Source organism: Dama dama, chromosome 19, assembly GCF_033118175.1.
Source record: "Dama dama isolate Ldn47 chromosome 19, ASM3311817v1, whole genome shotgun sequence".
In the NCBI taxonomy this organism is placed as follows: Eukaryota; Metazoa; Chordata; class Mammalia; order Artiodactyla; family Cervidae; genus Dama; species Dama dama.
The window spans coordinates 52,765,807-52,789,766 of NC_083699.1; the positions used below are offsets into that span (position 1 = coordinate 52,765,807).

The 23,960-nt window shown below is 36.4% G+C and overlaps 1 protein-coding gene across 1 annotated transcript in view; it reads right to left on the reverse strand.

The window, feature by feature from the left end:
• Nucleotides 1-23,960, reverse strand: part of STXBP5L (syntaxin binding protein 5L) — a 355,378-nt gene that overhangs the window by 16,527 nt on the left and 314,891 nt on the right. The window contains exons 22-23 of the mRNA XM_061167943.1: nt 9,788-9,958; nt 6,834-7,073 (exon numbers count right to left, since the gene is read on the reverse strand). Coding sequence (XP_061023926.1) covers nt 6,834-7,073; nt 9,788-9,958 — 411 coding nt within the window. The remainder of the gene's footprint in view (nt 1-6,833; nt 7,074-9,787; nt 9,959-23,960) is intronic.

Sequence of the window (23,960 nt, forward strand, 5' to 3'; positions counted from 1 at the left end):
GCCAACCAGGTGATTAGAAGGTTAACACTTTTAGCCTTACCCCCACCGCTGGGGCAGAGAGACAAGCTGGAGATTGAATTCCATCACCATCGGTTTAATTAATCACATCTGTGTAAGGAAACCATATAAAAGCCCCAAAGTGGGGTGGTGGTGGTTTGAAGAGCTTCTGGGTTAAGGAGCAGGTAGTGGTGTGGGGAGAGTGACACTCCTGGAGAAGGCATGGAAGTGGTAGCTTCATGTACCTCCCTACATTCCTTGCCCAATGCATCTCTTCCATCAGATGTTCAGCTATACCCTGTTATAAGAAACTGCTAAACAGTAAGTAAAAGTTTTTCTGAGGTTCTGTGAGTGGCTCTAGAAAACTGATTGAACTAGAGGAGGGGGCTGTGGAAGCCTCAGGTCTTCTTGGTCAGAAGAATAGGTGACAACCTTGACTTGACTTGGTATTGGCATCTGAAGGGGGTTACAGAACCGTTACCCTGTGGGACCACCTCCATGTGGACAGTGTCCAAATTTAGTCAAACTCTGGAATTCTCAGCTGGTATCTCAGAGACTTGTTTATGGAGAAGGCCTCCACTTATCTGGTGTCAGAAGTGGTGTGAGTGTCGTAATTATGTGAAAGTAAAGCAGAAGGAGACACAAAGGAAAAACCCAGGAGGAGGGAGGGCTGTTGTTTTTTCATCCCAGCACGAAAAACTGCATTTATATTAGTATCACTTGTGGCTTGTTAAACAATTTCTCAGACTCCACCCCAGGCCAACTGAATTAGAAACTCTGGGAATGGAGCCAGAGTGTTACAATCTATGCTGTAACCCTTCAAGTGGTTCTGACACAGATTAAAGTGATGGCTTCTGGAATAAATCTCTAGGTGTTCTGTCACTCTAAAATGCAGTGATTTAGTGCTTTAGTTCACATTTCCATATTGTTGATGAGAATTTGTTGTCCAGACAACCAAGATAAGTTAATGTGAAAAAAGTCCTTTAAAAAAGAGAAGTGGGTTTTTCTTTGTTTAGAGTTTTTATTATTATTACTGATCAAATATCCTTTTAGTTAAAAGTCTATTCAGTTTCTATTTCCTCATGATTCAGTCTTGATATTTGTGTGTCATTAGGAGTTTATCCATTTCTTCTAGGTTATCCTACTGTATTAAGAACTATATATCTAGATCATTCTATTTTGACAAAGAGATATGTTCTTTTAATCTCTCCATAAAAGAAGAAATTCCGGCAAAAGTTTGAATTCATGACAGTAACATGTGACAAAATGGTATGTGAGATTTCATTTGTTTTTGGAGAGCATTTTATTTTGCTTTTTTAATATCTAAAAATCTTAATAGCTTCCATGTGTCTAGCTGTTAAAGACTCAGATTTCATACTTTATACTCAGCAGTTTCAAGTGACAGTATATTTACTTTGGGAAAAATAGAATTGCTATAAACACATTCAGTACAACTAGTAATAAGAACTGTAAACAACAAATAGAGCTGGTGCAAGTGGAGAGTATGTTTGTTTTCTGTATTAGGCTGTGATTTTACTTGTTCAGTCAAATACAATCATTACATTTGAACTATATTTTTATATTGTATCTGTTTTTAATGAAGTTTGTAAGAAATAATGTATGAATTTCACAAATATGTTTAAAATATATACGTCTTATATGGAAAGGCCCTAAGTGAATATGATGCATAGAAATCAGGTGATGAAATTTCTCATCAAGGTGTAGATTTGAGATTAAAAACCATATCCTTCTGATTTTAACTAATTGATTTCCAGACAAAGCCTATTAACTGGCTTCATATTATATCTTGAGAGATAGCACATTTGCTCATTTGTACATCTGCATAAGTTAATTGTTATTCATCAGATAGTTGGATTTTAAAGGAATTAAATGCTGGCAAGTAAGACTGACATAGGGAGTAAGCTAGGAAGTCTAGAGTAGAGGGTAAGTCTATGAGATATTCTGTCAGCAGGCAAAGGACAAAACAAGAATATGGTAAGAAAAATAAGTTTAAAAAGGTAAGAAGATAATCTGGTATACTTTTACAGTGTTGAGAATATACATGTGAAAACATATCTAAGCTTATATAATACATAATCAAAAACTGAATTAGTAAGTTAGAGTCATATCCTCAGTATACGAAAAGAGGAAAAAAGATGGAGATGCATTTAGTTTGAGTTTAGTAGGTTTACTTATTAACAGATGATTCACTGTCACTACCCTGTCTAGGTTACTGCTGTCCTAGGTATAGCGATGGCTCCCAGGAAAACTACTACTACCGTGATACAACTCCTCATTAATCTGATATGAAAGTGCAGGGCTGAAGAGCATTACAAATTATATATTATGTCAACAATGGAAATAAATAATGTTGAACAAACAAGATTTCAAATTTAAAATGGATGGAGCTAAAAGCTAGTCTGTAGAAAATTTGAATTCTTTCAAATCCTATAGCTCCCAAGAAACTTTTCCAAATTTTGACAACAAATATAAAAGCTCATATGACATCTAACAATGATAGATGATTGATAGGTGGCAAAGAGAAATGGGAAGAGAAGAAATAAGACTGGCTGGACCAGGGAACTGGTGCTGGAAAGTAGCAGGAAATCAGATTAAAGAGGTAGAACAAGGCTGAGCTTATAGAGATCACTGATTTCCAAAAAACTGCTTCTATGGGTAAGTGAAGGTATGAGAATATGGTGCATAAAAATCAGGAGATGAAGACAATACTGGAATTAAGACCAGTACAGGGGCAGTAAGTAAAAGGAATCATAAAAGAAATGGAAGTGATGGAAGTCATTTAGGTAGTATTGTGGAACTATTAACAGAAACAGGAAGAATAGAAAGAAGAAACGGTTCAGGGGTAAAGAGAATGAATTTATTATGGAGAATCTTCAGTTTAATCATGAGTTTGAGTTTGATATTGAAGCATGAAAATAATTTCTTTTACAAATCAGTGATAGGCACTTCATGTGGCAGAATTGATAATTACAGAATAATTTGTTAGCAGGTAGCACAAAGCATTACATAGAAATGAAATAAAATTTAAAATGAGTCTCAAAATTACAGGGGGAAGAAGCTGTTGGAAGTGATGAATATGTTTATGGCATAGGTTGTGTATAGTTTCATGGATGTTTACTTATCTCCAGACTCATCAGGTTGCATACAATAAATATGTATTTTTTTGTATGTCAATTATACTTCAATAAAGGAGCTTTAAAGTTAGAATCTCAGCAAATTTCTCACAGAATTACTGTTGGAGAGTAAAATTCCCAAGGGCAGAATTATGGTAGGTGGAGATGGGACAGACAAGGGGGAGAGTTTGCTCGTGGCAGAATTTTCACTTACCTTCCTCTGTATTTGGAGTTTTTACAATTACAATTTTTTTTTTTACAATTACAAAATTTAACCACCAGTATTTTAGAGAAAAAAAGCATACCATATCACAATCTTTGTACACAACAACAAAAAAACCCCCAGAGATCTAGGAAGTCTCTTCCAGCTCCTTATCGTGGTCTTAAGGTCCTCTATTCCTCTGCCTGTTTTTCCAGCCTCAGCACCATTATAGCTCTAAGTTTTAGCTATTTCATGCTCTTTTTTACCCCTTAGATTGTTGTTTTTCTTTTTTTGGTCTCCTTTTAAAAATCTGTTTATTTTTAATTAGAGGATAATTGCTTTACAATATTGTGTTGGTTTCTGCCATACATCAACATGAATCAGCCATAGGTATAAATATTTCACCTCCCTCTAGAGCCTCCCTCCCATGTCCCACCCCATCCTACCTCTCTAGGTTGTCACAGAGCAATGGTTTGAGCTCCCTGTGTCCTATGGCACGTTCCCACTGGCTCTCTACTTTATACACAGTATTGGGTACGTTTCCATGCTACTCTTTCAATTTGTCCCATTCTCTCCTTCCCCACTGTGTCCACAAGTCTGTTCTGTGTCTCCATTGCTGCCCTGCAAATAGGTTCATCAGTATCATCTTTTTAGATTCCATACATATGCGTTAATATGATACTTGTTTTTCTTTTTCTGACTTACTTCACTCTGTATAATAGGCTCTTAGTTCTTCCATCTCATTAGAACTGACTCAACTGTGCTACCTCTAGGTTTTTTATGCTTTCCTGAATTTCTCTTAAATATCAGTACTGTGCAGAGCTCCCTTCTAAACCTGTTCCCACCTCAGACAGATGCTTTGTGAGAGAGGTCTTCCCCAAATCCCCCCTCCCATCCTGCCACAGTATTGTTTACTTCCCTTATTGTCATTTTCTGGTTACTTTTGTTCTTCCTTGCAAATAATCTGAGAATAAAAATCATTCTGTGTCCTGATCACCATTGCATGCCCAGTGCCTAGTTAATTAGTATGAGCTTGGGAAACATATGTTGAAAAAATGGATGAATAAATTTCAAAATGGATTGTATTTTCAGGAAATTGCTAAACTCAGATAAATTTTTCTAGGCCATCTGATAAAAGGTAATTTAACAATGTTTTGACAGGAAAACCCATTCAGGGCCTGAAAGCTCATCACCCACTTTAGCTCTGGTTATGAAAGAGGGAAATGCCTCTAATTCCACACCTTTTAAAATGGTTCCCATAATCTAGAGCACTACAATAGGACAGAGACGAGTGGAACAGGGATGTGATGTAGAGTAGATACTGGGAAGAAGGTGAAGACGGAGTCAGGAAGTGGGATGTGAGGGAGGAGAGGATGAGTTTTTTACTTTAAATCTGAATTGGCTTTCTGTCTTCTCTGTGGAACTCCATCCTTTTTCTTTTTATTGTCATAAATTATGCCTTCCAATTGGGCTTTTTCTCTTTCAGTAGTTAACTATAAAACAAATCTGAACCTGGACTGTTTTCTGCTTTTTTAAGTTCATAGACTTAATTTTTTTTAGAGCAGTCTTGTGTTTTATAGAAAATTGAGCATATGGTAGAGAGAGTTCCCATATGCCCTCTTTGTCCTTTCCTCTGTTATTAGCACCTTGTGTTTGTGTGGTACAATTGTTAAAATGATAAAATGATGCTGATATAATAACCAAAGTCTTGAAAGAAGGCTGACATAGAAACTTGGAGAAGATAGCTTCCCATTATCTCTCTTTAAGGAGGTTTGCAAATATTTATGAACCAGATGCCCAACTATTAAATTAAATCTATACTCACTTTGTCTTTTGCCATCATTTCAAGTCTATTTGCTAAGAATGTTGAAGACCTTTCCTGTGGTTCTGATTCATTAAATTAGTTCCAGAGACTTGTTTATTTCTATGCTTGTGGCATAGAAAACCATATTTTTTAGATTATCTCTTACTAGAAAATTGTCTTTCACTCACAGTTGTACGCTTGTGTATACCGGGATTTGATTTTTACCTTTAAATATTTGAGGAATACGTGCCATGTATTAGATATCCAATCTGTATAAAAATTTATTGAGTTAAAAAATGGATTGAACTAAAACTTAAAAAATCATTATGACGTTACTGATCTGGCTCTCTCTCAACCATTATAAGAGAATTATTCATATTTCCTTAAAATTAGGAATACAGTAAAAGACATTTTCTTACTGTGAAATATGTTTACAATTAAAGTATAGTGGTGCTAATGAGTAACTTTTAAAATACAGTGCATTTTATGGGTGGGATCTTTTCCCCTCCTCCCCTTATCAAATTCATGCATTAAAGGCCCACACCCCAGTTCCTCAGAATGTGATCATATTTGAGACAAAGCCTTTAAAGAGGTGATTAAGCTAAAATGAGGCTGATAGGGTGGCCCTCATCCAAATGTCTTCCTAAGACAGTAGGATACACAGGGGAACACCAGAGGTACATAGAGAGACAGGTGAGAATATGGTGAGAGCGAGGCCAACTGCAAGCCAAGGAGAGAGGCCGCAGGAGAAACCAGGCCTGCCAGCACTTTAATCTTGGTCCTCCAGCCTCCAGAAGTGTGAGAAGATAAACCCGTGTTGTTTAGGCCACATACACACAATATATTTATCTGAATTTGCCTCACTAGTAGAGAGCTGAATATTCTTCCCACAGTAACAATCCATGTGTATGAATTTAGCATACCAGTTAACAAAGAAAACACAAGTCTATCTAACCTATCATACCATATGTGTTCTTTTAAAAAAATCCCTCATTCTATATATTAATAAAATTATTTTTACTTTAGAAATGTTTTTCAGATAGATTTTTCATATATGGAAAAGAGTAAAAGTTATTGATAAGAATAAATTTTAAAATACTCAAAGGAATAACAGAAGGAATCACACCTCTTCAAGAGGGAAAAAGTAGGAAGAGAATACAACATATACTTTAGCAGCAGTACTCATAACTGGGGTCAAATTCTCTAGGTACTAGGATAAAATGGAAGAAATTTTGAGGCGTGGCTTCAAAACAAGATGAAGAGATTATCAAAGAATTTAGAAAGCCAGCTCAAGTCAGAATGCTTCTAGTTTAATCATCTGAGTTCTTCAGGGATGATGTAAAACACTCATTGGCTCTTATCTGGCATGGAACATTGGAGAAATGCTTCAATTCATTAAAAATTTTAAACTTTTGCCTTAAGACTTTCTTAAATGCTTTTCAGAAACTTATTTCCCAAGGCATCGTTTAGGCTGGGAATTGCACAGATTACTACCATAGAAATGGTTGACAATTTTTGCCTTGCAGGGAGGTAAACTGCAATAGTTGGGATAGTATATGATTTATAAAGTTCTCAATAGTTCCTAACATCCAGAATACTTAAATCTTTGCTCCAGATGAAAACAAGTTAAATGTTTTACAATACATTTATATAAATTTGAAAAAGTAGCAGTGAAGGAATAAATGAAAACTCTTACCACTTGGCAATACCATGACTGGCTCTGTAAATCTTTGTTCATCTGCTGAAGGTAGGTTTAGGGAGATGATTAACACCATTCCCAGACTAGTTCCAACGAACAAACAAGGGGAGATAGTAGAGTCATTTTTCCGAGCAAAGGACTCCATGAAGTATAGTGCTGTAATCGCTTCTTTAGAATCTTTGTCAATGCTGGAGATGCTAGAGCTTCTAGAACGATTATAGGAATTTTCTCGACTTTCTATGGAAATTTAAAAACCAAAAATTAAGTTTTAGTGTGTTTCCAGAACAAGTGAAGTCAGACTTAGTAAATGAAAACCAAAATGATGAGGGAGAAGTAGAATTTGATTCTTTGTTAACTGATCTGGAAGGCAGTTTATCCAGTTCACCAGCTTATTTTGAAGATGAAGAGAAGTCCAGAAGTGTAAATCATAAACTTAGGCAGAGCTGGAATCTGCAGAACTGCAGTCCACTGTTTTGTTTTGTGTTTTTCCTCTACCTTACCTCACAAGTTAGTTGAAATTCTCTAATTTAGAAAAAATATGTTTAGTCTAAATAGTTAAGATTACAATAATCTCTAGTACAGTTTTAATTATGCTTCTCTCTGTTCTCTCAATTACTGAAAGTATTCCTAATGACTTCTTGACAATTCCCATATACTGACAACATTGTGGCTACTTACCTGAAGGGTCAGGTATGTTCTGTGGTAAATACATTCCTTTAATTTTGCTATATTTGAAGTAATTTCAATTGTAACTTTTATATAATTTTTTATTTTATATAATTTTATATAATTTTTATATTTATATAATTTAAATTATAACTATTTATATAACATTGAACAAATGTTATCTCCCTGAACTAGTTACAAGCTGCCTACCTTGAATCTAAATCCAGTTTTGGCTTTGCCAAGGACTAAATACAGAGCTGTACACAATGCCACCCCACTGAGAGTGTGGTAATCTTTCTGAGAGGGCTTCAGCCAATGAAAAGGAAACAGGTGGCTTCAAGTTCCCCTGCTCATCAACTTTTACACATGGTGTACACTCCAACAAGCAGAAACTCACCACCTCAGGTAAATGATATAGGAAAGTTGTATTTTTCTTATAATCACACCAGAGTACAAGTTCCTCATATTCTTTCTACTGCCTTCCCTCTCCTTTCCATTTTGATAGGAAATCATGACTCATTTTTATAAAAAGATAATAATATATAATAAAATAATATACAATAAAGTTAAATATTAAAGTTCCTCAGACTATTCTTTTTTCTACAAACCAAAATATTTCTAATTTTCCCCCTTCTCTATCCTTCAGCAAGTTTATAAAATAACTTTTTAATAGAATTTAGATCTGAGAGGGAGCACAGATATAAACTATATATTTTACAGATTTGGAGATAGAGATATAGAGTTAATTTTCCCTGAATCAACACGTTAGAAATGTCTAAAACTCAAAATTCCCAGCTCAATCCAGTGACTGAAACTACTAATTCCTTGACAACCTTTACACTTTCCTTACATTGTTACATTCCTAGCTAATGTTTCAAAAATTTTCCATTCATGGTTCATCAACATTCAAGGCTGCTACTCATAGACACCTGTGAAAGAAGATCATATGCATGTCCATGGACCAGACTTAATATGGTAGAATGTTAAAAAGCTAAGAATTCCCTTTTTTAAAAAAAATTTTGACCACGCCACTTCTATATGTGGAAACTTAGTTCCCTGACCAGGAATCAGATTCCATGTCCCCTGCAGTGCAAGTGCAGGGTCTGAACCATTTGACTGCCAGGGAAGTGCCTTAAAATTTTATTTTAAAAATTTGAATAATACAGATCATTACTATCAAATTTTTTGAGGAGTGGTAAATGGTGAATTGGGCTTCCCAGGTGACGCAGTGGCGAAGAATCCGCTTGCCAATGCAGGAGATGCAAGAGACAGGGTCAGGAAGATCCTCTAGAAGAAGAAATGGCAACCCACTCCAGTATTCTTATGTGGAAAATTCCATGGACAGAGGAGCCTGGAGGGCTATAGTCCATGGGGTTGCGATGTCAGACATGACTCAGTGACTGAGTACACACACAAATGGTGAATTACTTTATAGCACAGAATTACCATAGCATGTTCCTAAGATTACTTTTTTTTTCTATTTCTAGTCCCAAAGCTTTTTATCAGCAAGGCAGCAGCAGAAGTTGTATGTGTGCTCAGTCTTGTCTGACTCTGTGTGACCTTATGGACTCTAGCCCACCAGGATCCTCTGTCCATGGGATTTTCCTGGCAAGAATACTAGAGTGGGTTGCCATATTCACCTCCAGGGGATCTTCCCGGTCCAGGAATCGAACCTATGTCTCCTGCATTGGCAGGTGGATTCTTTACCACTGAGCCACCTGCAGCAGTTACAGGATTCCTCTTTTTTTTTTTTTTTTTTTAAATCTTTCTTAATCTAGGCCTTCTGACTCATGTACTTTACTTCCTGCCCTCAACGCTAATTCCGTAAATAAACAAACAATCCTCTTTTTAAAACATAAGAAGATTGCAAACTAGAATGTCTTGCCTTTTTCTTGGTCACATTCTCTTTAATAGTTGAGGAAACAAAGGTTACAAGACAATAAATAACTGTTTACAGATAGAGATACCAAGAGGCTTACCGTTGAGATGGAAAGAAAGTAGGAGTATACAGAACAGATTAATACATAGTCTCACTTTGTAGGGAGGAGATGGAAACCTACCCATAAACAGAAGCATTCTGGTTTTAGAGATGAAAGAGGGGTAGTGAGGAATGAATTTGGGATTCATGGCTCCAGCCCGACCAGGTTCTCAGTTGCTCGTTGTCTAGAGTTGACCAGCTCTTCATATCTTTTATATGTGACCACAATCCCTTATCCCCCAGCTCCTAATTCCCGTGGTATGTCAAATTTCAATTGTATCCACAAAAATTTGTATGTCTAACCTACCTTCTGTTGTAACTGGCAAAGAAATCTCCATGCAAGCAGCTGACTGTGCTTTTCGAAATGGTGGTCTTCCAGGACCCCAGCGATTTATTTTTGAAACATCAGCACTGGAAAGTCGTTTTCCAGAACTGCAGCTCTGAGAAGTGGGACTTGTGCAGTGTCCATTTACATGGTCTGTACCAAGAGGAAGAAGGCAACATAAATATCATAATTAAACCTTAACATAAAGGAATTTAAGTGTGTAGATTAATAAGTGAAGGGAGAATTCCTTGTTTTTAAACCATTTAAAGATGGCTAAGTCCTTGTTTTAGTATTTAGTCATAATTTCAATAGCTAGCCAAATTTTTCATAATTATTAAGTATATTTGTCTTTAAAATATGACTAACATAGTTAAAATTTATTCTGTATTTTCATTATGTATTCTGCCATTTAATGGCAGTACAAAATAGGTTTATAGTACTAGAGTTTCTTTTGCATAATGTAAATATACACCTATTTATATAAGTTTTTGGAAGAACTTCAAGTGCTTAGTGTTTAAAATATAGAACAGAAGCATTTTACTGCAAAGTTGAGAATGGTACATAAGAATATTGACTCTACAAGCCAGACTGCCTGGGCTCAAATCCCAGTTCTACCACCTACTAGTTGTATACATTTTTGCAGACTTCATAGTTTAGTTTCCTCTTGATTGGGACTATTACTATCTAACTCATGGAGCTTTTGTAATAACATGTTATATGCCAGAAACTTCCTGGTATATGGTAAACTGAACAAAGATGATTTATTACTGTCATTTTTGTTTTGACATTATTACTGTCATTTTGAACTCCAGTGTTCCACTAAAGTTGCTCAAGTCTAAGACCAAATAGTACTGTTTATTTTAGAGCCTGTGAATTTATCTCTGTTCTGATATAATTTAAAAATTTGGAATAATTGCACTAAAATAGTATTAATGCTAACACACAGTATTTGAAAACATCATCTCAGTATTTGAAAACATCAGCTCAATATTCAGAATACATTTTGAAATGTGCTTCTTTGGTTATTCAAAGGACAGAGTTAACCAGAAGAATCATGTTTAATATTCATATTGGACATGGGAACTGGCACTCAGTATCCACTCCATTACAGCTTTTCTATATTGAGGAATTTGAAAACTTAAAATATACATTCTCTGGATCCCCTTGTAGTTAGTGCAAAGATGAGAATTAGATTTCACCATTTAAATGCACTAGTGTGTTTTACTATTTTTTTTTTTAATGAGTTAACATTTATTGAATATTTCAATGCCAGGCATTTTACACACATCACTGATTTAATCTTCACAACAACTATGCAAGGTAGGTGCTCTATCCCGATTTTGCAGATGAGGAAAATGAAGGTCAAAAAATGTTCAGAAAATTGTCTAACGTTACATAAGCAGTACTCATGGAGTCAGGATTCTAATCCAGATTTTTCTCACTTAGTGTCTGTATGCTTAAAATCTAGGCCACTGGGTCAGCTCATATATTTGGTAAGGATTAGCAATTTTGATGATGTATTTAGTAGGGTTTAGGAGTAGCTTATGTTATGTCCATTGAGCTCCTCGTCTCTTGGGACCAGTTTTCTTCCATATTAACACAGATTTCTCAGACAGAATGGCATAAATATCACATGACAAGCTAGCTATGGGGAAGCAGAAGTCAAGAGTTCTGCCTCTCCTTCACTATTGAATCTAGTCTTATAAATAGGAAAAACACTGAGGGCAACAGCCGGTACCAACAAAGACATAGAGTAAGTTAGAAAATGGCAATTACTTTAGGGATACAAACTGCAAATGTAAGCCACGCTGCTCTGGGCATATCAGTTAGGATATACCCAGGTGTGAAGGCTTGTTTTAGGGCTTATTCAGAGTAATGTGGGATGGATTACAGCCCTCTTCACACTCACTTATCTAGGTTCAAGAATACATGGCAGAACTCTGAAAATAGTAACATTTGCTTACCTAGCCAGGACTGGACTTGCTAAGTGAAAGTGCCTGCCTATCTATTACCATCTTTTAGTGGCAGTTTTTTGTGAACATTGTTTCATTTGAGCTTATAATAGGGTAGTATCAATAATTAGATTACTCAACATGCTGGTCTGTCTTTTTTTATTTTCCCTACCCCCTGTATGGCCCAATTTTCTCCATCTTATGGTTGACTCATGAGGTCTGGCTGACATTACCATATCTGGGCAGCTCAGAGTCTTTGGCCATATTCGTCTGTCTGTCTTCAATAGGGCTGATTAACTTAAAGGATTTCTTTTTGTTGCTTAAATTTTTTTTAATATATGAAAGTTAATTTGCTTAATATTTTTTTCTTAGTACAGTAAATATTCAAGACAGATATGAATACTATAAAACACTTATGAAGAAATTTCAGACATAGTCATTCTGAAAATTTATACTAAAGAAATGATACTAAATACAAAAACTTCTATTGATAAAATTATTCACTGTAGTTTTAGTAAGAGACAAAAATTGGAAGCCAGCTATCCTTTACAATTCAGCATAAACTTTTAAGTACATTGTGCTATGTATCACAAAATAGAGTATTATAATCTTTAAAAATGTTTCTGAAATGCTTATTGAATCTTATTTCTATATCACATGTTTCAGTTAGCTCTTTTTGCATACAGACCACTACAAATGTTAATAAATTTAAACTGAAAATCATTTTGGGCTTCCCCGATGGCTCAGTGGTATAAAATCCACCTGCAATGCAAAAGCTGCAGGTTCAATCCCTGGTTGGAGAAGATCCCCTGAGAAGGGCATGGCAAACCACTCCATCCCATCTGCCAATGTAGGAGACATAAGAGATGTGGGTTTCATCCCTGGGTCAGGAAGATCACCTGGAGGACAGCATGGCAAACTACTCCAGTATTCTTGCCTGGAAAAATCCCATGGACAGAGAAGCCTGGGAGGCTACAGTCCAGATGGTTGCAAAGAGTCAGATATGACTGAAGAGACTTAGCACGCACCACAGTCATTTTATTATGCTTACAGATGGTGAGAGCAAGGAGTTAAACCAAGGCAAGGTAGGGATATTATTTCCATGCTGTCTGGGGCATTAGCTGGGAATACTCGAATGACTGAGGGCTTGAAATCTTTAGGAGGCTTCTTTACCCACATGCCTGGGTTAGAATGACTCAAAGGTTGAACTCAGTTGGGACTGTCAGTGGTGACTTTGTTAGGAGGCTTGGGCTTCCTCATGGCAGGGTGGCCTTTTTTACATAGTGCATGGTGGGTTAGGGCCTCAAAAAGTTTGACAAGTGGTTTTGAAATGGAAGCAATCTTTCTGCTGCTTTGGTGTTACTGCAGTGGAGACTTTGCTTTATTTTTGAAAGCAACATTCTAGCGTCCAGTCACAAGCTTTTTGTATGTCAAGAGGCAGTTGTAGTAGAATCCTGATCTTATAAAAGTGTGGTCTTCAGTTCAAAAATTGATTGGCAGTAGTCTTCTGATTCTAACAGTAGCAAAGTTGTCTGCTTCCTTGATGTATCTGTTGATGGCCTTATTCAGAAAGTCATACCTGTAGGCCAAGCTTAGGGTTGTCTCCAATCTTTCAGTGACTTGATAAGCACCTAGTTTCTTGTATTAAATCACTTTCTGCATAATATCACTAGAAGGGTTTTTGTTTCCCAGTTGCTTTCTGATTACAGTGATGTTTTAGCTCAGCTATAGTGCTCTATGCCATTTAGAGAAAATTCAACATTCTAAAAAATTCAACCTTAGAACAATAAGCAGATTAAAACAAATGGGAAACTTTACAAAAAGCTTCTCAAGTCTAAAAAAAGAAATTACAAGTTTTCTTTTAAATTAGCTGATTCTCTTGTATCTCTAAATCAAGATTTGATTTTGTGTATATATTGTATAAAGTACAACAATGACTTACTGAAAAATGACTTACTGATTCCAGTTTAAATTATTTTTAGCATAGTCCTTGCCAAAGCTTTATAGGAGTATGTAAATGAATATTTAATTTTATACTTGGTACACTAGTCTAATTAAACTTTTTACTATACAGTACAATTCCTAGAAAATGAAAATCAGTATTATGCATATGCCACAGGGGTGATTCTATGGTGGAATAAATGTTGAACATAAGACTAAATCAAAATAAGCACTGGATTTTAAAACTCATGAAAATAAATGTAAAAAGACTTTAACTTGGAATCTTTAGGAGTCTTTTTAAATGTAAAAAGACTCTGGCTTTTTACATATATATTGGCTATATAAAATATAGCTAATATCAAACAGTTGGTTAAAATATTTGAAAACTCACCTAACTTTACCTTTGCTATTTTTATATTAATAGTTAAGAGGAAACTCTTCTTTCACTCCCTCCCTTCTTACTCATTAGTAAGTAATGAGTTGGTTGGAGGACAAGCTGGTTAATTGACTTAACGTTGTTTGCTTAATTAATTTTAAGTAGGAAAATAATTTATTAAAGTATATTAGGCAGTTCACAATCTCAGAGAGAACCTGTGAGTTATACTCAGGTTTGCAGCCAAAAACAATACCCAGCCATACTGGAACTGAGTTCCTTTTTAGATGATGCTGATGAGCAGGGGCCTATATGCCACGAGCGGTGCCACTGCTGACCTGATATAGTAGGGCATCTCTGCTATTACACTCACTAGAACTGAGTATAGTTTTTATCTTTCAGTTTTTGACTATCAGATAAGGAAATATCACCTTTCTCTCTGTGCTGACACTTTTGAGATTTTTAAGCTCTTGAGGGCATTTTTCTGAAGAATTTTAAGCTGAAGACCGAAAGTGACTAAATCAGACTTCCTCTGAAGTTAGTTTGATTTTTTATTCCCAGTTTTAATCTGGCTCTTCTATAGCAAAGTTTTCATGACCATGATTTTTTACATGTTTATATACTCATTCATGTTTACTCTCTGCAATCCAAAGTTTCAAAAAGCTGCTTCTTTATTAATAATTTCCCTTTTGTTTTTTCAAGTTTAGTTTCTATTGCATTCATTTAAGTGAATGTTTAAAAACTATTTGGGACCAAATTTTCAGTCTTTGAGAAAATTATCTCTTAAGGACAATACTGCCTTAGGCTTTGTCACTTTTTAACCTGGAATAGCAATGTATTTTTAAAATTTTTAGTATAATTGCCATACAAAATTATAAGATATTTAAAGTGTACATTGTGTAGATCTGGTATACATATACATTAGGGAAAATTCTCATAATCTATTTAATTAACCACCCATCTCCTCACATATTTATTTTTGGTGAGAATACAAGTTCTATTAGAAGAGTTCTATTAGCAAATTTCAATTATACATTACAGTGTTATAAAAAATATTCATCCTGTTTACATTAGGTCCTCCAACCTTATCTTATAGCTGAGAGTCTGTACCCTTTAATATACCTCTCTTATTATTCCCATTCACCAATCCCTGGCAACCGCTATTCAACTCTCTGTTCTGAAGTTGACTTTTCTTTTTTTGTAGAGTCAACATAAAAGTGATGCCATGCAGCATTTGCTTCTTCTCTCTAGCTTATTTCACGTCACGTAATGTCTACCACACGGTCCACCATTTTTCTGGCAAATACCACACTTTCAGCCTGTCTTGTGGCTGAGGAACACTCCTCTGAGCGAGTGCATCACCTCTGCTTTTCCAGCTCATGTGCTGATGGACACTCCGGTTGTTTCCTTATCTTGGCTACTGTGAATAATGCTGAAATAAACATGGGGATGCAGGCATGCCTTAATAGACTGTTTTCATTTACACTGGATATATACCTAGAAGTGGAGTTGCTGGATCATACGGTAGTTCTATTTTTAATTTTTTGAGGGATCCGCCAAATTGTTTTCCATAGTGGCTGCACCAATTTGTGTACCAAGAGTGCACAAGGTTTTTTTTTTTTTTTTTTCTCTCTCCACATCTTCAGAAAAAAGATACTTATCTAATATTCTTGAAAATCAGTTCAGTTCAGTCACTCAGTCATGTTCAACTCTTTGTGACCCCATGGAGTGCAGAACGCCAGGCATCCCTGTCCGTCACCAACTCCCAGAGCTTGCTCAAACTCAGGTCCATCAAGTCGATGATGCCATCCAACCATCTCATCATCTGTTGTTCCCTTCTCCTCCTGCCTTCCAGTCTTTCCCAGTATCAGGGTCTTTCCCAACGAGTCAGTTCTTTGCATCAGGTGGCCGAAGTATTGGAGCTTCAGCTTCAGTATCAGTCCTTCCAATGAATATTCACGACTGATTTCATTTGGGATTGACGGGTTTGATCTTACTATGCAAGGGACTCTCAAGACTCTTCTCCAACACCACAGTTCAAAAGCATCAATTCTTCAGTGCTCAGCTTTCATTATGATCTAACTCTCACGTCCATACATGACTACTGGAAAAGCCATAGCTTTGAATAGACGGACCTTTGTCAGTAAAGTAGTATCTCTGCTTTTTAATACACTGTCCAGGTTGTCATAGCTTTTCTTCCAAGGAGCAAGCAGCTTTTAATTTCATGGCTGCAGTCACCATCTGTGGTGGTTTTGGAGCCCAGAAAAATAAAGTCTCCATTGTTTCCCTATCTATTTGCTATGAAGTGATGGGATGCCGTGATCTTAGTTTTCTGAATGTTGGGTTTTAAGCCAGTTCTTTTACTCTCCTCTTTTCGCTTTCATCAAGAGGCTCTTCACTTTCTTATTCACTTTCTGCCATAAGGGTGTGTCATCTGCATATGTGAGGTTATTGACATTTCTGCCAGCAATCTTGATTCCAGCTTGTGCTTCATCCAGCCAGGCATTTTGCATGATGTACTCTGTATATAGTTAAATAAGCAGGGTGACAATATACAGCCTTGACGTACTCCTTTCCCAATTTGGAACCAGTGTTGTTCCATGTCCAGTTCTAACTGCTTCTTCTTGACCTGCATACAGATTTCTCAGGAGGCAGGTCAGGTGGTGTGGTATTCCCATCTCTTTAAGAATTTCCCACAGTTTGTGATCCACAGTCAAAGGCTTTAGTGTAGTCAATGAAGCAGAAGTAGATGTTTTTCTGAAATTCTCTTATTTTTTATATGATCCAATGGATGTTGGCAATTTGATCTTCAGTTCCTCTGCCTTTTCTAAATCCAACTTGAACATCCAGAAGTTCTCAGTTCACATACTGTTGACACCTAGCTTGGAGAATTTTGAACATTACTTTGGTAGCATGTGAGATGAGTGCAATTGTGCAGTAGTTTGAACATTCTTTGGCATTGCCTTTCTTTGGGATTGGAATGAAAACTGACCCTTCCAGTTCTGTGGCCACTGCTGAGTTTTCCAAATTTGCTGGCATATTGAGTGCAGCACTTTCACAGCATCATCTTTTAGGATTGGAAAGAGCTCAACTGGAATTCCATCACCTCCACTAGCTTTGTTTGTAGTGTTATTTCCTAAGGCCCACCCACTTGACTTCACACTCCAGGATGTCTGGCTCTAGGTCAGAGATCACACCATCGTGGTTATGTGGGTCATTAAGACCATTTTTGTATAGTTCTGTGTATTCTTGACACTTCTTAATCTCTTATGCTTCTGTTAGGTGCATAACATTTCTGTCCTTTATTGTGCCAATCTTTGCATGAAATGTTCCTTGATTAAATTAATTTCACATTTTCTTGAAGAGATCTCTAGTCTTTCCCATTCTATTGTTTGCCTCTATTTCTTTGCACTGATCGCTGAGGAAGGCTTTCTTACCTCCCCTTGCTATTCTCTGGGACTCTGCATTCAAGAGGGAAAAGATCTTTGCTTTTCTCCTTTGCCTTTTGCTTCTCTTCTTTTCTCAGGTGTTTGTCAATTGACAATAGCTATTCTTATGACAATGTGGTGTGTTAGTTTCAAGTGTGCAGCAGAGTGGTATATAAACGTATGTGTATGTATACATATATTTTTCAGATTCTTCTCCCTTATGTTGTTGTTGTTCACTAAGTTGTGTCTGACTCTTTGCAACCCCATGGACCCCAGCACACCAAGCCTCCCTGTCCCTCACAATCTCCTAGTGTTTGCCCAAGTTCATGTCCGTTGAATCAGTGATGTTATCCAACCATCTCTTCCTCTGCCACCGTCTTATCTTTTAGCCTTCAATCTTTTCCAGCATTAGGGTCTTTACCAGTGAGTCAACTCTTCGCATCAGGTGTCCAAAGTACTGGAGCTTCAGCTTCAGCCCCTCCAATGAGTATTCAGGGTTGATGTCCTTTCCGATTGACTGGTTTGATCTCTTGCTGTCCAAGGGACTCTCAAGCATCTTCTCCAGCACCAAAATTCAGAAGCATCAATTTTGCAGTGCTTAGCCTTCTTTATTGTTATAGGTTATTACAAATATTAAGTGCAGTTCCCTGTGGTATACAGTAGGTGCTTTGTGGTTATCTATTTTATATACAGTAGTATGTATCTGTTAATTTCCAATTTATTCCTCCCTCTTTTCCCTTTTGGTAACCATTAGTTTGTTTGTATTCTGTGGGTCTGTTTCTGTTTTGTAAAAATAAGTTCATTTGTATCTTTTTTTTTTTTTACATTCTACATAGAAGTGGTATCATATGAGGTTTCTCTTTGTCTGGCTTACTTTGCTTAGTATCATAATCTCTAGGTCCACATATTGCTGCAAATGGCATCACAGCTTTTCTAACATATTTAGGATGATATCTCATTGTTTTGACTTGCATTTCTCTAATGATTAGTGATGTTAAGCACCTTTTCATGAACTTGTTAGCCATTTCCATGTCGTCTTTGGCAAAGTGTCTATTTGGTTCTTCCTCCCATTTTTAAAATCAGATTGTTTGATTTTTGTTATTGAGTTGTATGACCTCTATATATTTTGATTATTAATCCCTTAGGAGATGCATGATTTACAGATATTTTCTCCCATCCTGAAGGTTGCCATTTCATTTGTTGATGGTTTCACTTGTACAGAAGCTTGTTTTAGTTTGTAGTTTATTTTTGGTTTTGTTGCCTTTGCTTTAGGTGGTCAAATCCAAAAAAAATATTGCTAAGACTGATGTCAACAAGCATATTACTTATGTTTTCTTCTAGAAGTTTTAAGATTTCAGGTCTTACGTTCAAGTCTTTAATCCATTTTGAGTTGCTCTTCTGTATGGTATAAGATAGAAGTTAAGTTACATTCTTTAACTGTCCAGTTTTCCTAGCACCATTTATTGAAAAGAATACTTTCCCTATTGCATATCTTAGGCTTCTTTGTCATAAATCAGTTGGCCATATATGCATGAGTTTATTTCTGGGTTCTCTTTTCTGCTCCATTGGTCTGTTTGTTTTTGTGCCAATGACCATATTGTTTTGATTGCTATAGCTTTATTATAAACTTTGAAACCAGGAAGTGTGAGGTCTAGCCTTGTCCTTCTTTCTCAAGATTGCTTTGACTATTAGGAGTCTTCTGGAGTTCCATACAAACTTCAGAATTTTGTGTTCTATTTCTGTGAAAAATACCATTGGAATTTCCATAGGTTAAGGTTACATTAAATCTGTATTGGACATTTCAAAGTATTAATTCTTCCAATCCATTGGCATGGAATATCTTTCCATTTATTTGTGTCTTATTCAATTTCTTTCATTAATATTTTATTTTCAGTGTACAAACCTTTTACCTCCTTGGTAAAAATCTATTCCTGAATACTTTATTAAGTGCAATATAGATGGGACCGTTTTCTTAATTTCTCTAATCTTTGTTGTATAGAAAGGTAATTGACTTTTAAATATTGATTTTGTACTTGAAATTTTGCTAAATTTGTTGATTAGTTTTAACGGGTTTTGTTAGAGTCTTTGTGGTTTTCTATAAAGATGTCATCTGCAAATAGAGAACATTTTCCTTCTTCCTTTCTTATTTGGATGCCCTCTATATATTTTTCTTGGAATTGCTCTTGCTAGAACTTCTAGTACTATATTCAGTGAAAGTGGTGAGAACGAGCCTCTTTCTCTTGTTCCCGATCTTGGAGGAAAAGCTTTTCACTTCTAAGCATTATGTCAGTTGTGGCCTTGTCAGTATATGGTCTTCATTATGTTTAGGCACATTCCCTCTAGGCTCTGTTGTGAATTTTTATTAAAATAGATACTGAGTTTTTTCAGATGCTTTTCCTGCATCTATTAAGATTATATGATTTTTATTATTCATTTTGTTAATATGCTATATCACATTAATTTGCAGATGTCAAACCATCCTTTTATCCCTGGAATAAATTATATTTGATCATAAGATACTCTTAAAGTACTGTTGAATTTAGTTTGATAGTATTTTGCTGCAGATTTTGTATCTATATTAACCAGTGATATTGGCCCATTGTTTTCTTCTCTTGTAGTGTCCTTTCTGGTTTTGGTAATGGTAGTATTGCTCTTGTAAATTGGGTCTGAAAGTGTTCTCTTCTCTTCTGTGCCGCATGCCAATGCATGAGACATAAGAGATGTGTGTTTGATCCCTGGGTCAGGAAGATCCCATGGAGAAGGAAATGGCAACCCACTTGTGTATTCCTGCCTGGAGAATTTAATGGACAGAGAAGCCTGGTGAGTTAGAGTCCACAGCGTTGCAAAGGGTCAGACATGATTGAAGTGACTGAGCATGAGCGTGAAACTACTGTCCTAAGAGTTCACTAATCCTTTTTCTGCTCCATCTAGCCTACTACTGAACGCCTCTATTAAATTTTTCTGTGAAGTTATTGTATTCTTTAGGTCTTTGATTTCTGTTTGAATGTGAAAGTGTTAGTTGCTCAGTTGTGTCCTACTTCTTGGGGCTCCATGGACTCCTGCCAGGCTCCTCTATCTATGGAATTCTTGATGCAAGAATACTGGAGTGAATAGTCATTCTCTTCTCCAGGGGAAGTTTTCCACTCAGGGATTTAACTCAGTTCTCCTGCATTGCAGGATTCTTTACCATCTGAGCTACTTTCATATATTTTCTATCTCTTTGTTTATTAATTTTTTTTTAAATTTTTTTATTAGTTGGAGGCTAATCACTTCACAACATTTCAATGGGTTTTGTCATACATTGACATGAATCAGCCATAGATTTACACGTATTCCCCATCCCGATCCCCCCTCCCACCTCCCTCTCCACCCGATTCCTCTGGGTCTTCCCAGTGCACCAGGCCCGAGCACTTGTCTCATGCATCCCACCTGGGCTGGTAATCTGTTTCAGCATAGATAGTACACATGCTGTTCTTTTGAAACATCCCACCCTCACCTTCTCCCACAGAGTTCAAAAGTCTGTTCTGTATTTCTGTGTGTCTTTTTCTGTTTTGCATATAGGGTTATCGTTACCATCTTTCTAAATTCCATATATATGTGTTAGTATACTGTATTGGTCTTTATCTTTCTGGCTTACTTCACTCTGTATAATGGGCTCCAGTTTCATCCATCTCATTAGGACTGATTCAAATGAATTCTTTTTAATGGCTGAGTAATATTCCATGGTGTATATGTACCACAGCTTCCTTATCCATTCATCTGCTGATGGGCATCTAGGTTGTTTCCATGTCCTGGCTATTATAAACAGTGCTGCGATGAACATTGGGGTGCACATGTCTCTTTCAGATCTGGTTTCCTCAGTGTGTATGCCCAGAAGTGGGATTGCTGGGTCATATGGCAGTTCTATTTCCAGTTTTTTAAGGAATCTCCACACTGTTTTCCATAGTGGCTGTACTAGTTTGCATTCCCACCAACAGTGTAAAAGGGTTCCCTTTTCTCCACACCCTCTCCAGCATTTATTGCTTGTAGACTTTTGGATAGCAGCCATCCTGACTGGCGTGTAATGGTACCTCATTGTGGTTTTGATTTGCATTTCTCTAATAATGAGTGATGTTGAGCATCTTTTCATGTGTTTGTTAGCCATCTGTATGTCTTCTTTGGAGAAATGTCTGTTTAGTTCTTTGGCCCATTTTTTGATTGGGTCATTTATTTTTCTGGAATTGAGCTTCAGGAGTTGCTTGTATATTTTTGAGATTAATCCTTTGTCTGTTTCTTCATTTGCTATTATTTTCTCCCAATCTGAGGGCTGTCTTTTCACCTTGCTTATAGTTTCCTTTGTAGTGCAAAAGCTTTTAAGTTTCATTAGGTCCCATTTGTTTAGTTTTGCTTTTATTTCCAATATTCTGGGAGGTGGGTCATAGAGGATCTTGCTGTGATTTATGTCGGAGAGTGTTTTGCCTATGTTCTCCTCTAGGAGTTTTATAGTTTCTGGTCTTACATTTAGATCTTTAATCCATTTTGAGTTTATTTTTGTGTATGGTGTTAGAAAGTGTTCTAGTTTCATTCTTTTACAAGTGGTTGACCAGTTTTCCCAGCACCACTTGTGAAAGAGATTGTCTTTTTTCCATTGTATATCCTTGCCTCCTTTGTCAAAGATAAGGTGTCCATAGGTTCGTGGATTTATCTCTGGGCTTTCTATTCTGTTCCATTGATCTATATTTCTGTCTTTGTGCCATTACCATACTGTCTTGATGACTGTGGCTTTGTAGTATAGTCTGCAGTCAGGCAGGTTGATTCCTCCAGTTCCATTGTTCTTTCTCAAGATTGCTTTGGCTATTCGAGGTTTTTTGTATTTCCATACAAATTGTGAAATTATTTGTTCTAGTTCTGTGAAAAATACCGTTGGTAGCTTGATAGGGATTGCATTGAATCTATAGATTGCTTTGGGTAGAATAGCCATTTTGACAACATTGATTCTTCCAATCCATGAACACGGAAGGAAATAGCCACCCAAGTCCAAGAAACCCAGAGAGTCCCAAACAGGATAAACCCAAGGCGAAACACCCCAAGACACATATTAATCAAATTAACAAAGATCAAACACAAAGAACAAATCTTAAAAGCAGCAAGGGAGAAACAAGAAATAACACACAAAGGGATTCCCATAAGGATAACAGCTGATCTATCAATAGAAACCCTCCAGGCCAGAAGGGAATGGCAGGACGTACTGAAAGTAATGAAAGAGAATAACCTACAACCTAGATTACTGTATCCAGCAAGGATCTCATTCAGATATGAAGGAGAATTCAAAAACTTTACAGATAAGCAAAAGCTGAGAGAATTCAGCACCACCAAACCAGCTCTTCAAGAAATGCTAAAGGATCTTCTCTAGACAGGAAATGCAGAAAGGTTGTATAAACGTGAACCCAAAACAACAAAGTAAATGGCAACGGGACCACACCTATCAATAATTACCCTAAATGTAAATGGGTTGAATGCCCCAACCAAAAGACAAAGATTGGCTGAATGGATACAAAAACAAGACCCCTATATATGCTGTCTACAAGAGACCCACCTTAAAACAAGAGACACATACAGACTAAAAGTGAAGGGCTGGAAAAAATATTTCATGCAAATGGAGACCAAAAGAAAGCAGGAGTCGCAATACTCATATCAGATAAAATAGACTTTCAAATAAAGGCTGTAAAAAGAGACAAAGAAGGACACTACATAATGATCAAAGGATCAATCCAAGAAGAAGATATAACAATTATAAACATATATGCACCCAACATAGGAGCACCGCAATATATACAGCAAACACTAACGAGTATGAAAGAGGAAATTAATAGTAACACAATAATAGTGGGAGACTTTAATACCCCACTCACAACTATGGATAGATCAACTAAACAGAAAATTAACAAGGAAACACAAACCTTAAATGACACAATGGACCAGCTAGACCTAATTGATATCTATAGGACATTTCACCCCATAACAATCAACTTCACCTTTTTCTCAAGTGCACACGGAACCTTCTCCAGAATAGATCACATCCTGGGCCATAAATCTAGTCTTGGAAAATTCAAAAAAATTGAAATCATTCCAGTCATCTTTTCTGACCACAGTGCAGTAAGATTAGATCTCAATTACAGGAAAAAAATTGTTAAAAATTCAAACACATGGAGGCTAAATAACACGCTTCTGAATAACCAACAAATCATAGAAGAAATCAAAAAAGAAATCAAAATATGTATAGAAACGAATGAAAATGAAAACACAACAACCCAAAACCTATGGGACACTGTAAAAGCAGTGCTAAGGGGAAGGTTCATAGCATTACAGGCTTACATCAAGAAACAAGAAAAAAGCCAAATAAATAACCTAACTCTACACATAAAGCAACTAGAGAAGGAAGAAATGAAGAACCCCAGGGTTAGTAGAAGGAAAGAAATCTT